This window comes from Ambystoma mexicanum, chromosome 2p, assembly GCF_040938575.1.
Source record: "Ambystoma mexicanum isolate Mex_15411 chromosome 2p, UKY_AmexF1_1, whole genome shotgun sequence".
NCBI classification, from domain to species: Eukaryota; Metazoa; Chordata; class Amphibia; order Caudata; family Ambystomatidae; genus Ambystoma; species Ambystoma mexicanum.
Window position 1 is genome coordinate 1007446755 of NC_090923.1, and position 26254 is coordinate 1007473008.

At 47.2% G+C, this 26254-nt stretch overlaps 1 protein-coding gene across 1 annotated transcript in view; it reads right to left on the reverse strand.

Annotated features, from left to right (window-relative positions):
* LOC138567022 (cofilin-1-like) overlaps positions 1 to 18689 on the reverse strand; it is an 84249-nt gene extending 65560 nt beyond the window's left edge. The window contains exon 1 of the mRNA XM_069644832.1: positions 18536 to 18689. Coding sequence (XP_069500933.1) covers positions 18536 to 18538 — 3 coding nt within the window. The 5' untranslated portion in view covers positions 18539 to 18689. The remainder of the gene's footprint in view (positions 1 to 18535) is intronic.
* Between the last annotated feature and the right edge of the window lie 7565 nt (positions 18690 to 26254).

The window sequence follows — 26254 nt, forward strand, 5'->3', positions numbered from 1 at the left end:
TAGAGAAACATGGCCAGGCAGCACCTCCTGCATAAACTATTGAGGAGAATGGGCACAGCAAGATGAGGTCTGGCTAGGAGATGATGCAACAGGTCACCGCCATGGACATGGATCTTTAGCAAAAAGGTGGCCCCGTCACATCAAGCTTTGAGCAAGTTCTACATGACTGCAAATCTTAAATAAGAGCAGATTAAAATGGTCAGCATCACAGCCTGCATACATCTCCATATGGGGATTATGCAGACAAAATCTAAGAGAACAGAACTCTTGCGCAAAACCAATCTGAACTCTTACCTCAAATCCAGACTGAGGGTGAAACTAGTGGAAGGGAAATTGCAAAAGATCCAAGATTCTGAGGTCCACTACATCAAACAGCTAAAAGAGTACTTGGATCTACAACAGCAAAATTCAGACCAAGAGGCCCAATTAAATGCATTAAGAGTGGAGGGTCAAGAAAATGTTTAGAGTCCACTAAAAATAAAACAATTATCCAATCGTGCCTGCTCAGAGCAGATAACTATTTTACAAAATAAGATCAAAGAGTTGGAAGGGGGGAATAATCAGTGAAGGGACTAACGCGAGACATTATATACTATCACAGTGGGATGACCTGGCTGAACAAAGGGGCACCCTGTATCAGGAAAAAGATGCAAAGTGTGCAGATTAAAGACAGCCCTGCAGAGAAGGGAGTCAGACCTTGTATAAAAGATGCAAAAAAGGGACATAGGAGACAAATGGAACTCGAGTTAGAGCAGGCTATAGAGGCTCAAAATGTGAAGAAAAATGAGCTTCACCTCCTAAACAGAAACTGTCAGTGTGCGAGTCCATACAGGCAGCGCAAAGAGGCAATGAGACCCTCTGAGGAGAAGGGACTCCACAAGCAGGTGGCAGCTCAAGAGCGGGTCATAGAGGCCAGTCAAACCCTGAGCTCAGATCCTTGCCTACTATTAAGAGGTAGGGGTTGAAAATGAGAAATTAGGGGAGGTTGGAGAAAGAATGTGCTAGGCTAAATCCAAACTTGGACCACAAACAAGTAGAGGGACAGGGGAAACCCCCCTGATCACAGTGTGATACCCTCCGTAAAAAGGGCCTCAAACCCATGTACTAATTTGTATTAACAAGGCACTGCTGACTTCATGCCTGCCGGTTCACAAGAACAGGGTGGCATGGTCAGCCAGACTTAAATAGGCCTAGCATATTTTAACAGGTAGGCCACTGCCCATCAGAGATTGATGGATGGGCGTCCCTTTATAGACAATTGTGTCAGATGTCTGACCAGGAAACGTATGAGGTGAAAGTCAGGGAATTAAATCTGCAGAAGCACTATCTCCAAAGTGACCATTTGGTCCAATTTGCAGAAAAAAGTGAGGTCCCAAAAAGCATTCTGAAGACCTACACCCAATCGGGGCAGTGGGGAGAATCCTCTGGCAACCCTGGGAACAGGGAGGTGTCAGAAGAGTATTCTCCCCTATGGTGCACAGGAGAATAGTCCACCAATCTACAAGCCCCTCACAAGCTCACAGAATTAGGGAGCGCCTAGAAAGTCATGAGGGGACCTCAAACAGTAGCAGCTCAGAGTCTGGTAAATAAGAGTTCTGGTGAAAGACCCCATTAGGAACACTGTACAATAAAAACACAAAATATTCTGTCTGGGAGCATCTGAACTTCTCACCGATGCTGAGCAGATGAGTTGCTGCGAATCGAATTGTAACTGTTGCCCTCCTGGGCCTGTGGAATTTGGTGCCTGTTGTCCCCCTGCTTGCTTTCCGCCACTGTCGCCACCTTGGCACCCACCCCCCAACCCCACCCACCCCCCGCAGGTGAGTTGCAACTTGTGTTGCCCTCCTGGGCCTGTGTAAATTGTTTAATTTGGTGCCCGTTCCCCCACTTCCCTTCTGTTTTTTCTCCCTCCGTCCAGCCCGCCTCCCTCCCACCCCCAATTGGGGCTTCTTTATCACTCTTTCCCAGGGCATCCCCTACGGCTAAGGCCCCCCTAGACAAAGGGCTGCTTCTAACTTAGCGCTCCCTGTAGTGTCTGCAGGTGTCCGCATGGGATGCCAGCGGCCAGTTACCATGCCTCTGACTTCCCTGCTCACCCCCTTCAGGTGGTTTACCCCCCCTGTTGTCCACAATCTGCACTGTCATCAGTACCTAATTGCTTTGTGAAACCTAGGCCTTTCTCCCTCTATTCAGGATTCTCAAACTTGGGCGATTTTATTCCACCCATATAAAAAATAAAAAAGTGCTTTGATAGTTCTCTAATCCGAGTGTCGCCATCTTGTCCTATTGCTCACCTTCCCGCCTCTCCATCACCTGCTGCACCCTGCCCTTTGTCCTTACCCTAGTGTTCTCAACCTACCCCTTGCCCCTCCCTCTCCCTACCTACTCTATGGTGCTCTTTCTCCTATCTTTTCTAACTGCTTCTCTGCGACTATCCTGCCTTGCTCACTAAGTCTGGTAGTAAGAAGTAGATATCCTGGTCTCCAACCAAGGCCTCCCCATCGCTGTCCCCTATACAAGCGCCTCCAAGGAAACTCACCGACATCCTCTTGGTTGTTCCCTCATTAGACCTATGGAACCTACATAAGGTCTGTGCTCTTGTCCCATTAATGGTGGCACCCAGTGAGATGCCCTCCTGGCCTCCTTCCACTCCTCTAAAGGAGATCATTAATGTTTATTCAAATGGAACGGTCCTGGTCCAAGGCCCTCAGGCCAACCATCTTGGATAGATGCTTCCCGCGCATCAATTTCCCTTCTCCAGTTGTTCCCTCTCCATCCCCCACGGCCTCCTCCTTGGCTACCTTGCCCCCTCTTTGCCACTCTACCCCCCCGTCCCACCCTCAGCCTTCTCCCACACCTCCACCGGGTGTACCATCTGTAACCTCCGCGGAAGTCCTACAAGAATGGCAACCTTCACCACATTGCAACTTCCTCTCGCTCAGCAGTCAAACATTCCTCCGACATTGCCGCCTCCTGGAAGAACTGGACCTAGATGTCCTCGGCCTCACTGAAACATGGGTCACGGCCAGCTCTACCCCAAGCTTTGACACTCTCCTCCCCGATGGCTGAAAGATTCTCTCCGCACCCAGGTCCAAATGTTCAGGAGGGGGGTATAGCCCTGATCTTAACCGAGTGGATTCCTGCCTCTACCATTTCTACACAGGCCTACTCTTGAATGCATCGTCAGCAGGCTCCCTCCCTTAGCCATTCCCTTACTGTGGCTACTGTTGGCCACCTGGTCAGATTTCCCCTTCCTGAGTGGGCAGACCTCCTGGTCAACTCCTCATTCTTGGAGACTTCAACATCCACCTGGATGCCTCCTGTCGCAACCTCCGACTGACTCACTTTTCTCCATCTGGCCTGACTCACTCTGATCTCCTCAGACCTTCCCCTTTCTGTCCCTCTCACCTGGAGAGATTACTTTCTCCTCCCAGCTCACCCCCTCTAGCCAAGCCACTGCCACCCACCTTCTTGGTCATCCAACCCATGTAGCGCGTATCAGTTAAGGCTTTCGCCGCCACTTTCTCACCCCCGCCGCCCCCTTGGCTGACTCTCACCCTGACTCAGCCCTCTCCACTCTGCTAGATCTGTTACTCTAGCTATCTTTGGCCCGGTCATGGAGGATCCACCCTAAGCACAAAGCAAAGTGCAACTCCTGGTACGACTTCACCCTAAAACGAAAGTGCAGGGTGGACGAGAGGAAATGGCACGCTTCTTGTATATCCTCTGACAAACTGGCCTGCCGCCTGCTCCAAAAGGCAATACCGGCTCCCTGTCCTCACCAAGAAGAGCTCATATCCAAGCCTGCATCTCAGCGGCCTCTAACAACTCGGCTGAACTCTAAAATCTGCAAGGAACTGGCCAATCCTGCCGCAGTCTACCTCTCCTGTACCTTCCCAAGCCCTCTGCACCGGCTTCTCACTTCATCTCTAAAACCCAGGACATCCTGTCCTGGGCCTTCTACAGCCACCTCTCCTCCCTCCTGCCTTTCCCCTGTTCTCAGCCGACGAGGTTTCTAGACAAGTCGATTTATGAAAGTCTCTGCAAAACAGGTTCACCAATGTTCCTCCAGAACCATCAAGGACCACATTGACACCCTGGCTCCTGCCTTGGCTCTGCAACCACTCCTTCGCCACTGAGTCTTCCCATCCCCCTGAAGCACTCCCTTGTGCACCCTCTTAAGATACCCTCTGCCGATCGCTCCTGCCCGGCCAACTATCGCCCAATCTCATCACTCCCTTCCTGGGCAAGCACCTGAGTAACTGGCCATCTCCCAGCTTAATCTCCACAGTGAATCTGTTGGTTGTCTTCATGACCATCAGTCTGGCTTCAGAGATGCCCGATGCACAGAAACTGCTCTCCTGAACATCTGTGAAGACCTGCTCTCAGACGCTAGCACCCCCTGTGTCCTCATCTTGCTTGATCTCTTCTGCCTTGGACACCGTCAACCATGCCATCCTGCTAAATTGTCTCCATGATAACCTAGGTATCACCGGTCAGGCCCTAGCGTGGCTGACCTTCCTCTGACCGACCCTCCCAGGTCCAACTTGGGTCCTTCCTGCCATCTTTTTCTGTACCTGCCCACTGCTCTCTGCCCCCAACTTTCAGTGTTATGCGGATGACACTCAGCTCATTTTCAGGCTACCTTCGTCCACCTCTTCCCCGTCCCCAAGGACCTCTGCCTCAATGCCAGTAAGACTGAAATTCTAATCACACCCACTCCCTCCATTCCTGTAGCTCTCTGCCTGGCCTCCCTCAGCCCTCTTCCCGCTCCCACCGGCAAGGCTAAAAACCTTGGCGTCATCTCCGACTCCACTCTCGCCTCACATCTCTAAGAAGTCACACTACCAGCTGCACCTCCTCAGAGGTATTCTCCCTTCCTCTCCTTCCCCCAGAAGCTCAGTCTCCAGAGCTCTGGTACTCTCAAAGCTAGCCTATTGCAACAACCCCTTTCCAAATCTTCCTGCTTCTCTCTGCCCTCTGCAACTCATCCAGAACAGTACTGCGAGACTTGTCCTTGGCCTCAAGCACAGGGATTCTATCTCTCCAGGACTGATATCTCTGCACTGGCTCCCAGAGGCTGCGAGGATTAAGTTCAAAACCCTCTGCATCATCCACAAGGCCTTCTGGGGCCTCAATACCTTCAACTCTCGTCCTAAATATCTTCCCTCTCGAGCTCTTTGCTCATCTGCCTCCAACTCCCTCAGGGTCAGTCGCTTCTCCAAGCAACTGGTTGGTGGTAGATCTCTCTTCAGCTGGGGCCTCCCTCTGGAACAGCCTTCCCACCTCCCCGAAACGAGAGCCATCTTCGGTTCCGGAAGCACCTTAAAAACGTACTCTTTGCTTCCTCTCCCCGCTGAAGTCCTGGCTGATACTGCACTGGTTACCTGGCCACCCATCTGTTCCTGAGCCCAAGCCCTGCCAGTTGCACACCTGCACTGCCTCTCTGGCTACCCCTGCACCTGGGGACTGTTTTCTGCATCCCCAACAGTCCCCCCACCAGCACTTATGCCTGCACTCACCCTTGCACTTGCCACCAGCTGGCCGCTCTTTTATTTATCTTTTATTATCTTTTATATTTGTTATTTCACCTTCCCTTGCACAATCTGAATGACACCAGTCCTACTAAGATTGTAGTCAGTCTTCCCTGTGTTCCCCTTCCCTTGTTATGCCTTGAACCACTTGTTTATAGACTCGTTATAAAATGCCACATCATGAACAAATGGACATTTTCACATCAAAGATAGCCAGAAGTGCATAGATTATGCCAAATGGACGTTCTCTCCAGAGTACTCCCATTCAAGATGGTCCACCTATAAGGCAGCCATTTTGAAACATTTTCCACCCACAGAAACCCCGACAAGGCTCAAAGAGGCCAAAGAGGCCTACAATTTGCAATGCGGAGAAGTTCAGGCCCCAAGAGAATTTGTGCAGAAGCTAAAAAGCGCCTTTGCACAAACTACCAGGTGGGTACGCACCAATTCCAGAGAATTCATAACCACTTATTTCATGCACTCCCAAATACATAATGAACCAGCTGGTGAGGGATTTTCATGACAAAAGATTCCTGGACTGGGTAATAGAGCAGGCTACCTGGATCTAGGAGTTCCAAAAACCTGCAGAAAATAACCCAACCAACACCCCTGCTGCCGCCAAGGTGGCCGAAGTGAATGTTATCCCCCAGTTTAGACCTAGAAATGAGGGGGGCTTAAAAACAAGCCATCCCAAAATCAGCCAAATCAGAGCAGAAGGTCATCTGATCAGCAACAGGTGGCAATCATGGAGGTAACCCCACCAATGCAAACCTCTCCTCCACCCCCCCCCCCCCCCCCAACTCTCCTGATTACAGCAGTCCCAGATAGGGCAACCAACCTATAATGGGGTATGTATGGACTCCCCCAGCCCAAAATGGGGGGAATCCAACCATTTAAAGGGATAGTCCAGTAAAAAAAAAAAAAAAAAGATACTAGCACTTAACTTCCTATATAAAATTGAGCTATTCAAGCTCAAAAATCGCAAAGTAAATGGGCGCATCCATTTTGTGAAATGGATGCCCGCCTGTGCTGGCTTTTGCGGCACTGAGGAAGGAAAAGCCAGCCAGCTGTAGTAAAGAAAGCTACCGCTGGTGGCTTTTCCTTCATTGGTGCTGTACGCGGAGGACAGGGACCGGAGACCAGAGCAGGAAAGCTGCCGCTGAATCTCGGTAAGTGCTTTTTTTTTTTAAATAAGCACTAGCTGCTGGCTTTTTTCTAAGTTTTCCGGGCTGGAGGAGCCTGGAAAACTTAGAAATAAAACCGCAGCTTTAAAAATGTATTCATGTTTAATAAAACCGCAGCTTTAAAAACGTATTCATGTTTGCGGTCGCTTTTGAAGCGATCGCAAACATAAATACGTTTGTTTGAAAACGCTGCAACTCATGAATACAAAAGAATACAACGCGGTTGTGTTTGAAAACGCTGCGGTTTTTCTTTCCGAGTTTCTCAGGCTCCTCCGAGCTGGAGGAGCATGAAAAACTTGGAAAGAAAAACCGCAGCATTTTCAAACAACGTTGTATTTATGTTTGCGGTCACTTCAAAAGCAACCGCAAACATAAATACAACGTTTTTAAAGCAGCGTTTTCAAACAACGTTGTATTTGCGGTCGCTTCAAAAGCGACCGCAAACATAAATACAACGTTTTTAAAGCTGCGGTTTTATTTCTAAGTTTTCCGGGCTCCTCCAGCCCGGAAAAAAAACTCAGCTAGTGCCTATTTTTTTTTTTTAAATAAACAGCACTTACCGAGATTCAGCTGCAGCTTTCCTGCTCTGGTCTTGGTCCCCGTCCTCCACGTACAGTACCAATGAAGGAAAAGCCACCCATCGGTAGCTTTTGTTTACTACAGCTGGCTGGCTTTTCCTTCATTAGTGCTGCAAAAGCAAAAGACAGCACAGGCAGGCATCCATTTCACAAAATGGATGCGCCCATGTGCTTGCTTTTGCGAATTCTGATCTTGAATAGCTCACAATTTTACAGCTAGTATCTTTTTTAATGTTGCCTATCTATTTTTTAAATATTTTTTTTTACTGGACTATCCCTTTAAGTACTGCCTCAGGAAAATTCCCTACTAGCTTCCCGCAGGAGGGCAGTAATCCCCCAAATCCTGGGTTAAGGTTCTTTCCCTGGTATCTACCAAACCCCAACCTGCAGGACAACCCTCCTTTCATTCCCTGGTTTCAGGAGTCTAGACCACCCAATCCAGAGGTGAGGCCAAGGGTAGTGGGTTACCAAAATCCTCAATACCCAGGGTACTACCGGAGAAGGGATAGTTACCCTTCCCGCGAACCAACTTGGTTGGAACAAAGACCCACCCCCGTACCAGCCGGAACTGGTGTCCCAACTGGAGCACCAGGCCCAGAACCTCACGCAGGATCAGAATAGCATGTTGAGGGCTCAACAGAACACTCAGATGAACATGGCGGCTCAGAACCCCTCAAACCAAGGGTCTGGCACCCCACAACAAACCACCAGTTCCAGAGGAAAGGGGGCGTGAATCCCTAGAGGAAGCTTCCTGCCTCAGCCGTGAAAAGCCCCTGGACACCCCAGAACTAAAAAGTCTCCTGCCCCTGGAAATCTGCAGCCCAGGGAACAGATGGTGGGGAGGAGAATTAAAGAAACTAAAAAGGCCCATTTTGTGGAGGAAGTTAATGTCCTCCAGTTTGAAGGGGGGAATCTTCTCCAGGGATGGGGGAATTTGTCCTAAAGAAAAGTGGGTCCCAAAAGATCTGAATGAAGACTGGGTGGATGTGGGGACTGAGAGTCGCCCATCCCTGAACGCCAGAATTCTCATCCTGAGAAAAAAAAAAAATGTAATGGGGCATCCTCTCCACAAATTGGTTCTAGTGATGCTACCAGGTAAGAGGGGGCCAGCACAGAGCTAAGGGAAAAAGGGATTGCAAAATCCCACCTATTTCTTAGATTCCCAGACTCCGGCACAGAACAATGTCCAAACCCCCACCGTGTCAGGCGTCCAAAATAAAGAAATTTACCACCCGGCTTGCCCATTACCTTTGCCCGCGAGGACAAAGAAGGGAGATTCTATGCCCCTGTGCGAGTGCAAGGGCAATTTGCATTTTCAGCACTAGTGGATACTGAATCCCAAGCCACTGTCAAAACAGGCCTTAGGGGAGCTTAAATTCAGGAAGGGGGTTTGGAGGGGGTGAAAGACGCCAGATCCACCTCACCCCTCTTCCTGGGCAACTCCAGAACTTCAACAGGAATTAAATTCCTCTCAAGGGGACTGCAGATCTGGTAATAAAAAAAATTGAGCGGCACACCCGGTCATGGTTGTAACTCCAGAGGGAACCCCATGGCTATTAGGGAATGACATCCTGTGCAGGTTGTCATACCTAATAGACAAAATAAGGGTCCTCTGGACTCAGACTAACCAACCAATAAAATTAAAACAAAGTGTCATCCATGTTAGTCTAAACGGCACATGCCATATGGTTGAACAAAAATCTGATCATATTGAGTTTCATTTCCAAAAATAATGACCTGACATTACCGTAATTGCTGTAGGACAAACTGGTGATGGGAACTCGCTCTATATCAATTCAAAGTCTGAAAATCCCAATTCTAAAGTCAAAAGTGATGAAAACCCAGCTCAAAGTTTAGCTGACAGAACAGTTGTTCCTCCCTATTCAGTTAAATGAGGCGAATTAATCTGTTCTTGCCCGAGTGCTTGAACGGAAAGAGCTTCCATCAGTGAAGTCATGTTCAGAAAGCTCCCAAAAGATCCAACCATTCCCACATTTAAATTTATCAATAAGTGGGAAATGGGCCTGGAAACTCCCAATTCCAAACATCTAGTGCCGAGCAGGTGTATGCTCATTCTATAGGTGACGAAAGCATAGAGCACAATTGTTGGGTTGTGCGAGATGTCCCTGCTGCATTCTATTTAGGCAGTGACATCCTCAATTGGTTTGAAATTCATTTGGACCTTATCACAAAGCCTGGAAGGCCTGGTCCCAACTAGGGGGCAATCAAATGGGCTTTGAGGATTCTGGAAAAGCATTTCTGTCAGCCCAATTGCTGCTGTACGCGGTTGTTCAAAAATTGGAGAGAAGGTCACCGTCCCAGTACAGACCCGAATTTTAAAAAAAGGACAAACTGCAAAATTCAGACGCTTATGTACATCTCAATGCCCTCTCCAACAGCAGGGATTGGGGTTGAACCCAACACCATTAGTCAGTGTAGAACACACCATTCCAATATTGATGGATAACCGCGACCCTAGGAGTATCACTCTGGGCGCAGGTACCATTATTGGAATGGTGGTTAATGACCGACATTCCCCCCCCCTCCATGATCTAGGAAACATCGGACCAATTCCCCCAGCAAGGGGGGAAATTTCCTGTGTACTCTTCCTGCCTTTACGGGGAGGAAGAGGTGACCTGTGACATCAGGCAGGATGAGGCGATATTCCAGGTCCACAATGACTGCCTCTCCTACCTGAAACCCTCTGTCCAGGTCAATTTTTTAACCAGAGACCTCTACACCCAGCTGGAGGAGGCTGCTTCGATAGCAAAACCCGAACTCAAGAGCTGGTCAACCTAGCTGAGGCCTGTGAGACTGAGTAGCAAAGGCAAAACACATTGAGGACCCTGCGAACTTTCCTCTGACGGATACATATTACATTGGGAAAGAGGACCTCAGGGTGATGAAGCATCCCAAAATGTTCGGAGCCAAGACGGTTTGTTGGTAAGGAGATCCATCTCTGGATGTGACCAGTGGGTGTAACAGCCTGATGCCAAGTCACGCCCATGATGCTGCCACAGCCGGTCATCAGGGGTTTCACTACTCTAGAAATCTTGCAGGAGGTTGCATACTGGGCACACATGGGGCAGGGCCTCGACCAATATTTGAAGGGGTGGTGTGTGCACAATTTCAGCCAAGTTCACTCACACCAAACTCCCCTCCAGAAGAGGGGGGTGACACTGCCTTGGTCAGATTTACAAGTAGATTTAGTGATTTGCTCCTCTAGGAGGAACAAGTACATGTTACCCGTTAACGGGTAGAATGTCTCCTGGCCCCAAATTGCAATGCAGAAACAGCAGCTGTCCTGATCAACTACATCTTCTTGCGTTTTGGCCTACCCCAAAGGATTGAGTCAGACCGAAGAAGTCCAAAGATGTGGTAGATACTTGGGGGGGGGGGGGGGGGGGGGGGGGGGCGGGGGTAGGAAACCTCATATTGCATACTGCTGTCCTCTAGTGGGGGAGTTGAAGTACAATAAGATAATTGTGAGCCTTCTAAAGAAGTTTGTAACAGATTGTGGGCCAAGTTGGGACATCAGATTACCACTTGATGGCCATCAGATCAATCTTCTGCAACCAAAATGTCTCCATTTCAGCCAATGACTGGATGAAGGATGGTGCTACCTCGGCATCTGCTCTATAGAACACAAGAGCAGACACTGATAAACGCCTCCACAACTCATGAATATGTTGAGAATCTAAGAAAACACATTCAGCATGCTTTTGCTTACGATCAGCAGAATCTGGAAAGTTCAGCAGAGGGGATGAAGACTCAATATGACTAAACAACCAAAAAGGGATACAAGGTAGGAGACAGGGTCAAGGAACCAGACTAAGGAGGGAATATGTCTCCCATCCTGGTGAGGTCCTTTTGAAATCGTAGATAATATGTCACCTGTCGCCTACAGAATCCAAGGAGAGCTGGCAGAAGAGAAATGGGTCCACATTAATCAGTTTAAGAGTTGTCATCCCAGGCACACTTGCAGCCGCTTGAGGAGCAAGGGGAAAGTCAAATAGGAGACATCTGGAGAATGAGAACAAGAAAAAGAAGCAGCAGCAGAACAGGTAGGTCCATGGTATATGTAACAGGGAGTATTTTTCTTCATCATCATTGCAAGAGTGCCTCACATAACCAGGGTGTAAAAAAAAAAAATGTAAAATAAAACATCTTTGCCTTGAGGAATTATTTGCTGAAATGGTTAAGTAATAAATGTAATCTGTGTCCCACCGATGTTAACCTGCCGGGAAGAAAATCAGTTAGAAACAAGGGGAGGATCATGGCATACCCCTGATGGAAGGACTCCACCAGATGAACCCCACTTTGCCCTACACTCCCTCAAGACGTCTCGGGAAAGTCAGGGGGGATATGTGGGGTACATTTATCTACCCAGCAGAACACATCACCAAACTGCATTTTCAGCAGTACCAGCAGAATGGCTGCGCTGGCTGTTGAGCACTGTTGCAGTCACTGAAATAATGGCTGGGCTGTCTTTGCCAAGCACATATGGGGCGAGGGGGAACATTGAACACCCTGTGGAAGGCTGCCAGTGTTTTCTTATGTGCACCAAAAGAAAAGAATTGAAAAGCAGCGCTGCTAGCTCCAAATTTCCCATTGAAAGGAAATAAATTTGCATTTAAAATGTGCCTAGATGCTCCTTTCCACCGTTTCAACAGTACACAGTTCTGTTGAAGTGAGACCCAGCTATGTCCATCCATATTCAGGTTGTACTCCGGCAAGGGGGGGGGGAGATTTCTCATTGAATGACGGCTGTGTCCGTCAGGATCTGTGAAATAACTTCACTCTAAGCCGTACAGAAAACGCTTGACTTTTTGCAACAACATATCACAGCTAAATTCTTCACAAGAAGCCTCATCTCTCTGTGCTTATGTCAGTTTCAGTGGACCTTTAATCTATTTCTGTGTATGAGAAAGTGACTAGGGCTACAAATAATGTTCAGAATCTAGATTAAAGAGTGACAGCAAAGGAAAATTAACCACGTTTAAAATGGTGCTTTCTACAAGTAAATTGTGGAATTAAGGCCCTGTCATGGCATAGAAAGGTGAAGGGGCAGAGGGTGGGGCGGTTGTGTTAAAACATATGTAGGATAATTCCAAACCGTTTTGCTTTCAGGGTCAGGAAAGAATATAAAAAGTGTGCTGAAGCCACATAGCAGGACCTGGCCTGGCTTCAAAGGACTTTGCTTCCTGGGAACAGGGCATGCCTCCTTCCAGTTGGTGGTGGATCTCGCACCCTCACAGTGTGGCAGTGCTCCAGCCTGGCACAATGGATTTCTGGGATACATAAGTGACTTTATCAGCACCTCCCCCTCAACTCCAACTGGGGAGCTTCAAAGGCAACTCCAGAGCAACATTGGATTCAGGCTGGCTAAAGACTCATTTGACTGGGGTTGGGGAGTATGCCCTTTGGAAGGCAATAATGGCCCATTTGGGGCAAAAGACTTCTGAATTAATAAACTTATTTCTGCAAGCAAACACAGTAGTCACACTTTAAATGTAATTTTGGTGGCATTAAAAGACATTGGAGCTTTCCCTAGCTTGTGGTGGAAGCAAACAATTCATAAGTGCCACAACTGTAAAAATGTGCAATTTATGTCAAATGATTTTTGGCAAAATTAACGGTGAGGGCCATGGGTGTTTTAAGCACACACTATAAAACTGATATGTCCTTGAAATCCAACCGGTTGACAGGAAGGCGGTAACAGTAAAACCTGACCAATCCAGTGAGGCATGCAAAGGCAAAGGTCTGCCTCCATTGCAAATCCTGTGATGTCACCCGCCTTATTAAAAAGGTAGAAGCTCACAGAGACAAAAACACTTCTGAATTTTCCAGCTCTTGCGTATCCAGATATTCACTATTCATCCTGCAAGACTCCAGATTCCACTGCCAGGCCAGAGCATAGCTGACCCTATCCAGGCAGGACCATTGATCCAGAAAAACCCCACAAAATAATCCCACTAAGGGATAAAGGGGAAAGGTGGCTGGATCCTCATTGGTATTATCCAGTGCTGCCTGCTCTATCCAGCTGGGGTGCTGCTTTGTCGTGACCACTTTGCCCAGCTGTTTCCTTCCAGGAGAGCCTGCTGCTGTGACCAGTGACCAGATATTGCCTCACTGTCCAGAAACCGGTCTGCTGTCCAAAATAGCACATTCAAGTGCTTGTTGCGAGTATATCCCTTACCCAACAACCACAAACTGCATCCTTTGCTCTGTTACCTTGTGAGGTACCATAACTGCCTTAGCAGCCATTCTTCCACTCATTTCTGTCTTGTGCAAGTCCTTAGGGAGCATTGATTTTATTTAATCAAAACAGTACTAAGAGGCACACCGCGTGAAGGGGTTACAACTGCAACTTAACCTTTCTATTCAAAAGTGGAGTCTTTTCTAGCCAGTAAAATCTAGATTAAGTGAAACTTGTACTTTCCAAACAGATTTTCTCTGTCACTTATTTTTAAAATCGAATTTCCTTTCCCATTGAGAACCTCATCCTGTCATTAAGATGGTCACTCGCTTTCATATTATCCCTTTGATGTGCCTGTCACTCAGCATAAAAACTGTATTCCGATTCTTTCTACGTCACCGTTTTAACATTAACCTGTGAAAGAAAATGCAATTTCTACGCGTGTGATTTGGCTGCACTGTGTTTTCACTTCAAAGTTCATTTTCTGAACTTTTCTGAACTTTATGCCGATTGTTGGTACTTTGCTAGTGTTCCTGATATTTACCTCATTCATTGGCACATGTAAATTAAATATTTGCTAATTCTGAGTGCTATTTTATGCAATTGCAAAGGTTGTTAATCCTCCCATTTTGTGGGGAAAGGTCGGATTTTAATCCTGTTTGCTGCATAGTACACCCGGCTCCTTGCTACTCCTTTCCATCCACCCAAAATTTGGTTAATAGGTGTTTGAGGGAATGTTGCAGGGAGAAATCTTAACTGGTGTGCCATCTACTCAACAGTAAAATTGCTCCCATTCATTTGTGCTTTGTATGTTATAGAAGGTCAAACTGTGTATATGTTCATTGTACAGTGTTATCACCCCACTGGTGATTGCTGCCAAATATTAAACGTGTGATTTAATGTCCATTTTCAAAATAAATATTGTATTACCACCCACCGGCCCGGTCCATTGTTATGTTATATGGCACCTTATGTATCACTGGTATGATCTCAAAGCACTGGTAGGTTGAACGCCCTCGGGAACCGCAGTTCAAGTCAGTAGAGAGTCAGTGCGTGAGTGCACCCTATGAGTGCAGCTGGTGTGGTAGCTGCAGGATAGCTGCTTCAGAAATCAGTTGAAGTGTTCAGTCTGGAGGCTGGACACCCACACTGAGTTGTGGCTGCGTTAGGCCTGAGGAGACACCTAAGCTAGCGGTACGTGCTCTGCTAGCTGTGTTTAATTAGGAAGATGAGTAGTTTGTGGGGGTCGTGTTAGTATGAGACAGCTATACCGAATGTGTTCTAGTATAGCTGTGTTCTAGTTGTGTGATGGTGTATAGGAGAGTGTAAGCGTAGCAGTGTGATATGGTGGTTATCAATAACGCGCCTGTGACCAAGCACTCCATCCGTTCTACTCAGTCTATCCGTTTTAGTCTATTTGTTCGATCAGGTCCCTATTGTTTTCTTTGGTTCTGTTTGTTGTGGCTATTTATTCCTTTTGTTCTAAATGTCAATTCTTTAAAGGAAAAAGCCACATTTTCATTAGTTTGCGGAAAGACATGAAGTAATCGGTTTGTCCAATGTGGGGCGGAGAGAGTTCCACAGAGTGGGGGCCAAGGCTGAGAATGATGATCCTCCTAGCCTGACTGAGTTTGGTTTGTATCACTAGGAAAAGGGCAGAGCTTGAGCAAGAGTGCGCAGTGGGTGGTAGGGTTTTAGCTTGTCCTGTAGGTATATAGGTCCTGTTTTATGCATTGCTCAGTGGGAGATACATAAGGTGTTGAAGGTCACCCTTCGTCCAACCGGAGCCAGTGGAGAGTTCTGTGAGCTGGAGAAGTGTGATCTCTTGGGCCAAGTGCTAGAAGCAATTTGGCTGCAGCGTTTTGTGCTCTTCGTAGTTTTATGAGGTGGTAAACTTGGACTCCGAGATAGAGGGAGTTGGCATAGTCCAGTCTTGACATTACAATAGATTGGACAGCAAGTCTGTTGGGAAAGGAGAGGTACGGAAAGAGTCCGCATTTTGAGGTGCTAGTGGCAGGACTTCGACACATTGTTAATTTGGCGAGAGAGGGTTAGGTCAGAGTGCATCCAAGGTTTTTATTTTTTTTTTTTTTTAAATTGAGGTGGTCGGTGGATTGCCCATGGATCATGGCCAGGGTAGAGGGTGGGGGAGAAGCTCGGTGTTGCCACACACCATGATTTCAGTTTTGGTGGAGTTTAAGAGGAGGTGATTTGTGGCACAGGGTATTTGTAAAAGGGTGTGAGATGGGTTAAGTGCCATCTCAACCTGAATCCTTAGTAAAAATAAAGTACGTGTTTTAATAGTGCGTTGCAGCATAGGCAGTATCAAGAGTCCTGGTCTGCGACGCCCGATTAGAATCTTTAACACTATATAAATAAAATGGGGACCTGAGGCATGGTAGCAGATAATGGTAGTAAGGAACATGCAGGTCTAGCAGGACAAGATAATTAAAGCAGATTCATAGCGAGAAGGGCCAGAAATCACTCGGAGCACATACAAGACATGTGATCACAGATGTCTAGTATCTGAACTCGCGACAACTACACCTATAGGGGCCAGCCACCTTTGCTCTCAAAAGGAGAGCTAGAATCTCTTCAAATACTCAGAAGATACCAGTGATACCCAGGGGATAGTCCCACAAAGCATGGTATGCAGGCCACCGCCCCAACAGTTAACCAACAATAACAAAATTCAAAAGCTGTGGTAAATGCTCGCAATGCAGGCTGCCATGTAAAATCCCAGCTTGAAAACCAATACATTCCAATTGTACTATATAGCTACACATGTCTGCCCCATACCTGTTGTGCAGGCAACAGAATATGGCATATGTCACATGCCCAAGTTCTCAAAAAACAAGTGTGCTTCTCTCACATGAGAACAGCACACTTCGTGCTAAAACGCTGAGTTGGCCCTGCTGGAAACTTGATCATGATGTGCTAACAACTAACATTGTTATTGAGGAGGTACTGACAGATGCACAACCGGCACTTTACATGCTTGCCCTTGATCAATATCAGGATTTTTGTAATATGCTGGTCCGGCCCTCACTAAATCACTAGTGTTGTCCTACTGCCCCACTTGTACTGAGTGGGGAGCGGGGGGGGGGGGGGAGACAGGGAGGGCCTGTCTGAATAAAATTGTAGTGGCGGAGTGCCTGTGCCAACTTCCCGACTTTCCCCCAGCACTACGTCAGAATAGGTAACAAAAATCTCTAATTCAGTTTAACAAGAACGGCCGGGCCAGTTTGCCAGACATAAGAGGCCCACAGCCATGGCAATTACTGTGCGTGTTCTGGAGGTGAAGGTGCCGCCTATCCCACTCCTAACTGGATGCCTTCAGAGTAAATGTGTAACATGCCAAGTCGGTGCCTGTGGGCACCCTTTCTGCATGAAGAGCGACACATGCGACAGGTACCAGGAAACCTGGGAGTAGAAGAATCTGTTCAGTTAACAGGGACGGAGGCAGTGTTAAGTTACAATGAAAACTTGGGTATGAAGACAAGTCTGGTTGCAATGAAAGTTAAAATACAGTTACAAGAGTACGTTATTTAAAATTCCTCAATAATATTATGCAAAAATAATTTTTAAACGCCCAAGGCAATTGTATAAAGTCAAAATAACAGAAGTAGGCAATCACCCGTGTTCTCTCTGAATTGGACAGCTCCTCCCTCACGGAGGATTCAGCAATTCCTGACAGTGCATTAGAAGTGCCAGACTACACCACTTCTGCCTATTTGGACCCACTGCCTGCAGTATTGCATTTTTTGAAAGCGGCATAAGAAAAAGCATGCCTCATCCTACAGTTAAAAAAAAAAGTTTTAAAAACCTGCAGTATTTAACCGGGGAGAGGAAAAACGTAACAAAAAACGCGGGTTGTTCACGGCCATCTGGTTACTAGCATAGTAACAGAAATTGAGAGAGCCAATGCCATTTATAATCTACAGAATAACCACCGCTGCATACACAAATGCATGAGATTTAATTATGAGCGAGTAAAAAAATAAAAAACAAAACACCTCTATAGTGCAGGAGTGACCCATCTTGCATATTTCTATGCTTATAAGATGGCTTTCAAAGTACATAAACCGTAGTAAGGTAAGCATACAAATCTATAAAGCATACAAATCTATAAATGCTTACATTTATATATGTGTTTGTGTACCGTACTAGGGTTTGTGTACTTTTCAGGCCCCGCCCATCATGCAAGCCACGCCCCCAAATTCTCCCCCCCCCCCCCCCCCCCAACCACAACCCCAATTTCTTACCCAACTTAAAGAAGCCCTGACAATATGCCACCGTCGGTGGTCTGCAGACTATGCTAATGCGTTTACTTTCTTAATGTGTTAGGAGTGACACCCCTCCAACTACCGGTGGCCCGGGTCTACTTCAGCAGTGTGTCGCTTACAACAATACTGATGCAAGATGCGAGCCCACCTTCGAGAGCCTATTTATCTAATCTGAGAAATCGCCCAACACATAAGGTAAACGATTCGGGGAATTGTACCATAACCGTACAATGGAGGGCCAGGTAGGCCCATGTCAAGCTGCACAATAAAAAGGAGCAAGTTCACCGTCACCAGCCTTCACGGAAATGACAAAGCCCTTAGCTGGGAATAATGGCGGAAATGACAAAGCCCGAATAATGGCGAAGTCAGACGCACACAACAGCGTTCAGTTCAAACGGGAAAACCCAAGAATCACAGTACAGACACGCTTGGCCGCAGCACCCCATTTTAGTGCTATGATGCGAAAATGTTGGTCGCAGTGCACCACCCGATTTTTCTTGCGGTACACAACGACTGTGCGCGCCACCTGACGTATGTGCGCCATTTCATCCTCCCTCCTCAGTTTCGCGAACTCCAACCAATCAGAGAGGAAAGGTACAATTTGTCATTCAGAGCCATCTCAGAGCATCTCATAAGAAAAAAACAGCATCTCCGAGACCAAAGCAGCAGCCTTTCATCAGAGGTTGATATTTTTGTCACGTAACGGTGCTGTTGTGGGACGTGCGCACGCTGAGGGCTGGCGCTATCAACTTACCATGGCTGAATAACAGGCACACCTTCTGTGCTTCGACGCAGACTGAAGACAGCAGTAACAAACCCCCCAGCCTTTCTTCTTCTTTATAATGCGAGGAGGGGGCGGCGCTAGGAACGCTGGGAGCTGTAGCACCAATCCCCACAGACCTGGGGGCGACGAGGGTTGCCAGAAAGGAAACCCATATCTAGCCCAAATGGAGCTAGGAACTAGCTCAAAAATAGCCCAATCTCAGGCTTAATAGTTTGTCGTAATCAGGGGTCAAATCCTAAGAATTAAAGTGGGGGGACTCATTGACAAACGGAATGGATGTGTGGCCAGAAATTAGCATATCAAGGTGAAATATGCACGTTTCATTAAATTGGTTTTGCATAACCACCCAAATTGCACAAGACAGTTGGCATTTGCCTTTCATAAAATCAACACACACAAAACCAAGGGAAGATAATTTCTCCTAATATTGTTTTTTAAAACGTTAACAGGTGTGCATGAGTCATACTCCAAGAACCAATTAAAATGTTTTCCCTGGAACTTGCAGTACCGAAATGGGACCTGTCACCTTTAGCATAGCTATCAACCATTTGTGTTGCAAAGGCGGGTGAAAACACCCGATTTGATTATTGGCGGGTGAGAGGCCCATTGAAACGAATGGGCGGGCAGGAGGCTTGGCGGGTGAGTCAGCTGTTTACAAGGCGGGTGACACCCGCCAGAAGCGTGTGAGTTGAGAGCTATGCCTTTAGTTTATTATTTTTCATCAGCTTTTAGTGCAGTGGCAAAGTGTCCGGCCTGCAAACCTGTCTCCGAGGTTGATGGTCGGCTTTCATTCATAAATTTAAAGAGGACTTTCAATGTTTCTCATTCTAGTTTGGGGGGGACTGAGTCCACCCTCTGAAAAAAGCGGGTGGACTGTGTCCACCCGCGTATACCCTCTACTTGAGCCCTGGTGTGGTATGGCGTGCGTACATGAAACACCACTTGTTTAGGATCATATAATGAAAACTGCAAATCAGCTACAAACAAAGTCTATTAAAACAACAATTTCACTGAGCTAGAACATCTCTGGATGCAGCACATGCCAAGCAGTGCAGGCATGAACTGAGGGAATCATAATATAATACACTACATTCAGGAAATACTAGTGCAGGGTTTGTTTTAATTTTGCATTCTGGAGTTTGTAATCCCAGGTTTAGAATAGGGAAACTCAGGACTACAAGTCCCAGAATGCAACGTTAAATCCAGGACTGGACTAGTATTTTACGAATGGAAATGTTGACAGAGCCGGCCCGAGGCATGGGCAGTCTGGGCTGTCGCCCCTGTAATGATCAGATGATGTGATAGATGACGTCGTCAGGGAGATCACGTGATGTGTACTTAATAAAAGGGACTGGAAAGCCCGCCAAGGTACTCTGTGCTCCAACACCAGTATAGTGTGTATGTGTCTCGTGATTGCTCCCGCTGTAGCGCGTCCAGGCCTGCTGCGCCCAGCCCTCCAGGCCGTGTCACACTGGCGACAAGGCTGAGACACAGCCCACTCGCTGCTGCCCCTCAACCTGACACAGCGCAACGCTGTGTTTGTTTGTTTGTTTATTTATTTATAGTGCGCGCCTAACCCAAGGGTAGCAGGGCGCAAGAGCAACAAGAGGATTGTAGAGCTTAGGTTACATTTGGCGAAATGTATGGAGTCCAGATATGGTTACAGTACTGGACACATCCGCATCATTGAAAACAATTACAATAAAACAAATTTACAGACAATGTAATATACAAAATGTACAAGTTATAGCTGAGCATGTAGGGTAGTAGATGATAAAAGCAAAGATGTTAGTTGTCATGTTCTTTAATCCAATGGATAAGGTTGGATCTAAATTGTGTATAAGGAAGGTTTTCCCTTAGGGGTGGCGGTAGAGAGTTCCAATGTTGTGCAGCTTAAACGGGAAAGCTACTCCCCCCGGTCGTGGTACGTTTGAATCTCGGCACCAAAAGGAGGTTAGAATTGACCTTCCTGGAGGGGCGGCAAGAGGTTTGTCTAGTAAATCTCTTTGTCAGGTAAAGAGGGGCTGAATGGTGGAGACATTTATGGATCAAAAGACAGATTTGAGGAACATCTTGTCTGTTGTGGAGAGCCAGCTGACAGATCTTCTAATATCTGAAATGTGGGCTTTCTTTGGGAGACTGAGGGCTGCTCTTAAGGCATTATTCTGCAGGATTTGAATCTTGTTTATGATGTATTTGTTACTGCCTACGTATAGGGCATTAGAATAGTCCAACTTGGACAGCATCAAAGCTCTAGCTAGGGTAATGCAATTATTGGATGAGAGGAAAGGTTTGGCAGCTCTGATGAGTTTGCAAGTATAGGATGTGGCGGAGGCCATAGTGTTTATTTGTTTTTTGAAAGTAAGTGTGGAATCTAAGTGGAAGCCCAGGGCTTTTACCTCCTTAGCCACAGCAATGGTATTATTATCAATTTCAAATGCAGAGTAATTCTGGCCAAGTTTGTTCAGGTTAGCTGTTGTGCCCAAGATGAGGAGTTCTGTTTTGTCATCATTCAGGCATAGACCGTGGGAGGCCATCCATGCCTGGATGATGATGTACACCCTGTTTACAAAGGCCAAATCCTTGTCATAATCCCCCATCAGCGGGATGAGGATCTGGGTATCATCGGCATAGTTCGTGTAGGTGATACCCAGACCGTCAAGATCAACGAAAAAAGGGGCTTTGTAAAGATGTTGTATAGAGTGGGCAAGACACAAGAGCCCTGCGGCACACCGCAAGTTATAGGTATTGGGTCCGCAGCTGCTAACGGGAAGAAGACTTGCATTGTTCTGTTATTGAGAAAGGACTGGATCCAGTCGATTGCCTCTTGGGAGAAATGGGCTTCCGTCTCTAAGTGCTTGCAGAGGATCTCATGGCCGACCAAATCGAAAGCTGCTGAGAGATCAAGGAGCAGCAGTAGTGCCGTCTTACCCTCGTCTCTCAACTCATCAATTTGTGCCTTAAGATCTACAAGCGCAGTCTCAGTGCCATGTTGGGGTCTGAAGCCAGACTGTCAGACTCCTAGGAGGTTGTATTCGAGGTAGTGTTGGATTTGTAGGTATGCTATTTTATCAAGGATTTTAAGTAGGAATGGTACTGTGGTGATAGGACGGTAATTGGTAGGGATGGAAGGATCTACATTTTTTTTTTGAGGAGTGGGAGGACCCAGGATTGTTTCAAGTTATTGGGTATGGTGCCTGAGGTGAAGGATGCATTTATAAGTTTGGTAATGAAAGGGGAAAGTTCACGAGCTGCATCTTTTATAAGTTGCGCTGGGCATAAGTCACAATGGCAATTTGAAGGCTTAAGAGAAAGGATGACTTTTTCAACCTCTGTAGTGGATACTTTGCCAAAGTTGAAATGGGGGATGGCTACATAAGGTGGAGTGGAAATTGGTAACGGTGCTGTAGTATTAGTGTTGCTAGATTTCAAGGTGGTAAGAAGAGTGTCTTTTTTTTATTATTGATCTTAGTTTGTAAGGTTTAAATTTTATTGGCAAGAGCGTTTTGTATGCCCGTGCACCAATTTTTGTCCTTGAGGCAGGAGTCTGGAATTTGGATAGGGGATTCTACCTCTTTCAGAATAGCAAAAAGCTCTTTGGTGTTAGATTTAGCTTGGGAGATGCAGAGGTTGTAGGATGTTTGTTTAGCAAGGATAATTTCTTTTTTATAAAGGGTAGCTTGTTTGCTCAAGTTATTCTTATTAGTCTCGGATGGATCTAGTCTCCATATTTTTTCGCAGCGACGTTTCTCTTGTCTAATTCCTTTTAGGTGTGGAGTGAACCATATATTCACATGTTTACGAGGTTTGCTCTTTCTCATTTTTAGTGGTGCTATGACATCAAGGGATGATAACATCACTTTGTTGTACATATCTACCATAGTGAGGGGATCAGTATGGTCTGGGATAGAGTTGAGAGTGGGTAATATCAACGGGAGGAGGTTTTCTGGGGTGATGTTTCTTTTATTTCTAGTGGGAACCGCTGGTGCTATACTGTCGATAAGCGGTGTAGCTGATGCCTCTAGTGAGAACGTAATCAAATGGTGGTCGAACCAGGACTGGGGCATGATGGATGTGACCGTGATTGGGCAATTGTGCTTGGCAATCCAGTCAAGGGTTCTGCCTTTGGTATGGGTGGGAGCTGTAATCTTTTTGGTAAAGCCTAGGCACCCCAGGCACCCCTGGGCCCGCAGATTCAACTGCGGAGTCGAGCCCATCCCCCACGGTGCCTGGGCATCTGAAACAGTGCCAGCAGCACAGCAGAGAAAGGTTGTGAGTAGAGACAAGGCACTGTGCTCCTCCCAGAGCCCATCCCCTACAACTAGTGCTGATACCATGCCAGCAAACACACTGGCACTGCTGCAGACCACAGGCCACCAGTGAGAAGCACAAGAGTGCACAATTAGCCTCCCAATCCCATTCCATAAGTCTGCATGAATGCTATCTATTCACCCTGCAAAGCCCTTAAAAGCAGCACACTGCCCAACACCAGTGTAAGACAACACAATAGAACAGCCCATTCCATGGGGAGACCTCCCTGATTGCTTGGAATATGCGTTCTGACAGGCACACGTGCCGCCCTGTGCACCCTGCGCCACCCACACCTGCATAAAGCCACACTATGGCATAAGACCCAGCTGCGACACCAGCCAGGCCACTACCCGGACATCAGCACGTGGTTAGATACCACACAGGGCACATTCTTGAAGCCATTCGAGCCTTTTGGACCCCGGGCAGCGCGTCGCTGGGAGCTATGGCTCCAACAATTCGAACTGAGCCTAAAATCGCGCAAGATCACAGACGATGAAGAAAAACAGACATTCCTCATGCTCAACCTGGGCACCATGGCGTTGAGACTCTTCAGCGCGCATCCAAATTGCGGCACTGAGGACAACTAAGAGACTGCAAAGACTGTCCTAACAAGAAAATGTAAGCCCCCAACTGAGCCTGGATTTTGAACGCTTCAAAATGAGCCAAGCAAGACAACGCCCACAAGAAAGCATTGATGACTTCCATGGTCAAACTACTGGTTGATGCCAGCCCTGTTGGTCTTGGAGCAGTTCTCGCACAGACTGACTGGGAAGGAACCGTAGTTCCCATCGCCTTTGCCAGCAGAGGCCTCACTTCCACAGAGAGAAAGTATGCCCACATAGGGAAGGAGGCCCTCATTATCATGTGGCATGCCGATAAACCGTTAGTCCTAATCTTCAAGGGGTCAGCACTGCACCCCCAGCCAGGATTGAATGATGTATGCTCCAACTTCAAAAGCTCGACCTCGAAGTACAGTACCAAGCAGGGGCGGACAACCCTGCAGATATTCTGTCGCGACACCCCAGACCTGCCACTGCAACAGAATGCAAAGCAGCCAAAGAAACAGAGGAGCATGTGTGCCACATCATCGCTTGTGCCAAACCAAAAGCAATGAGGTTGGAGGAAATAGCAGCTGAGACAAACAAGGAACCCTGTCTCCAAATTACCAAGGAAGCCATACTAACTGGCAAGTGGAAAACCTTCCTCAGAGCCGTCGGCCACCAGACACCCAAGCACAGAAAATGATGCAAGCTCTTTCCAGGATCCAACACGAGCTGTCGGTCTCCCTAGAAGGCCTGATCCTCAAGGGACACTGCATTGTAATACCCACCAACCTACAAGAGAGAGCACTCCAGTTCACGCACAAAGGGCACCAGGGGATTGTGAAGACACAGGCGTTCCTCAAGTCACGAGTGTGGACGCCGCAAATACAGCAGAAAGTCATAACCCTCGTAGAAACCTGCACATCATGCCTGGCCACACGCAAACCCGGACACCCAGAGCCTATGGCCTGCCCACCCAGAAGCGTGCGCCGATGGGACGCAGTGAGTGTAGACTTCTGCACGATTGCCAATGAAGCCTACCTCTTGGTGGCCGAGGATTAGTATATGCGGTACGCAGAGGTTGAACCTGTCAACTCCAACGATGCAGCCTCCGTCGTAACAGCGTTAGAGAAAATGTTTGCTGTCCACGCCATAGCAAAGAATTTCAACACTTCATTGACAACATGGGAATCCGGCACCTCCACATCACACCATACGGGCCACAAGCCAATGGAGAAGCAGAGAGGTTTATGGCATCCATCAATAAGTGCGCACAAATCGCCAAAGACAAAGGGCGACCATGGCTACCAGAACTGTACCGGAACCTCTGATCATACCGACAAACCCCCCACTCAGCCACACAAATCAACCCAGCAGCCCTAATGTTTGGGATGCCCATCCAAGCAGGACTCCCCCTCCACCACCCCTGGCACCCCCTGCAACTAGAGAAGACAAAAGCACAATGCCAGGGAATATTGCTCGCGAAGGGCAACACCTAATAACCTACAAGTAGGAGACACTGCACTAGTAAGAAACCGGGCACCAGACGGAAAGATGGCCCTGCCCTATGAATCTCTACTCTGGACTATCACCCATTGAGACCATGGGCTAGAAACAAACACACAGGGAGCAGAAACAGTCACCAGGAACGTGTCCCACTTTAGGCGGATACCCAACACCACATTGAAAGAGACTCAAGAGGAAAGAGCCCCATGGGAGCATACCCTACATCTGCCGAGCAAACACTACGCATAGAAGAATGAAAATAACGTGCAGAGACTCCATTACAAGAGTCTGCCCAATAAAGAGACATGGGAAGGAGTCTAGCGAGGCTGACCACCCCCAGGAGAGAAGACAGGGGACGATACTCGCTCTGCAGACGACTGGTACCCTCCACACGACACCAGGAGTACATCCTAAATGGTATCTACCGACAGCCTTGAGCAAATGAGAAAAACACAGGCGCCCCGATTGCCGTAACCACAGACTATAGTAATGTTTGAAAATTGTTTTGTTTGTTTGTCCTAGTTGGGAAGGGATGTGATGATCACATGATGTGATAGATGACATGGTCGGGGAGACCACATGATGTGCATTTAATAAAAGGGAGCCTGAAAGCCTGCCAAGGTACTCCACACTCCACACCTTTATAGTGTGTATGTGTCCCGTGATTACTCCCCCTGTAGCCCATCTAGGCCTGCTGCACCCAGCCCTCCAGGCCTTGTCACAGCACTGGGTCCTGCGCTCTTGTGGGCCCCGTAGCTACATGCTGCCATGAGTAGAAATAACGAGGGGACTTTCATTTGTGCCAGTTTTAGCGAGGCCATGCTGTCAGCTCCCAATCCCCTGTGATGCGCTTATAGAGACAAATACCTCCCGCCCACGTGCCCAGCAGCCCATCAGACCAGACAGTGGGGCCTCACAGTTTGGGCTTATCACGCTCTTTGTTTAAAGTAATGGCCGATTTAAGAACCTTTGTTTTGGACAAAGGGCTAAAAAGGGGCATTTTATTCTGAAAGCAAATACAGAAAAACGAGTTGGTGCCCAAATAACTCTTTTTTGACGGCAATACAAATATGTTGACAAAAAATAGTATTCATATGTCCGCATTTAGTGTGTCAAATATTAATTTGGGAGAATGTCACATTTCACTTGCATCATATAAAGCATGCCTTTGTCCAACGATGCAAAAGGTTACCATTTAAAATTATCTTTTATTATGATTAAGTCTTAAAAGACAGCCTACAAGCAATTTTTTTATAATTTTGTGGAATTGCATTCTGGTATTTGTAGTCTTCAAGATGGTGTGAAAATAACGCAACATTTGTACTCTTTT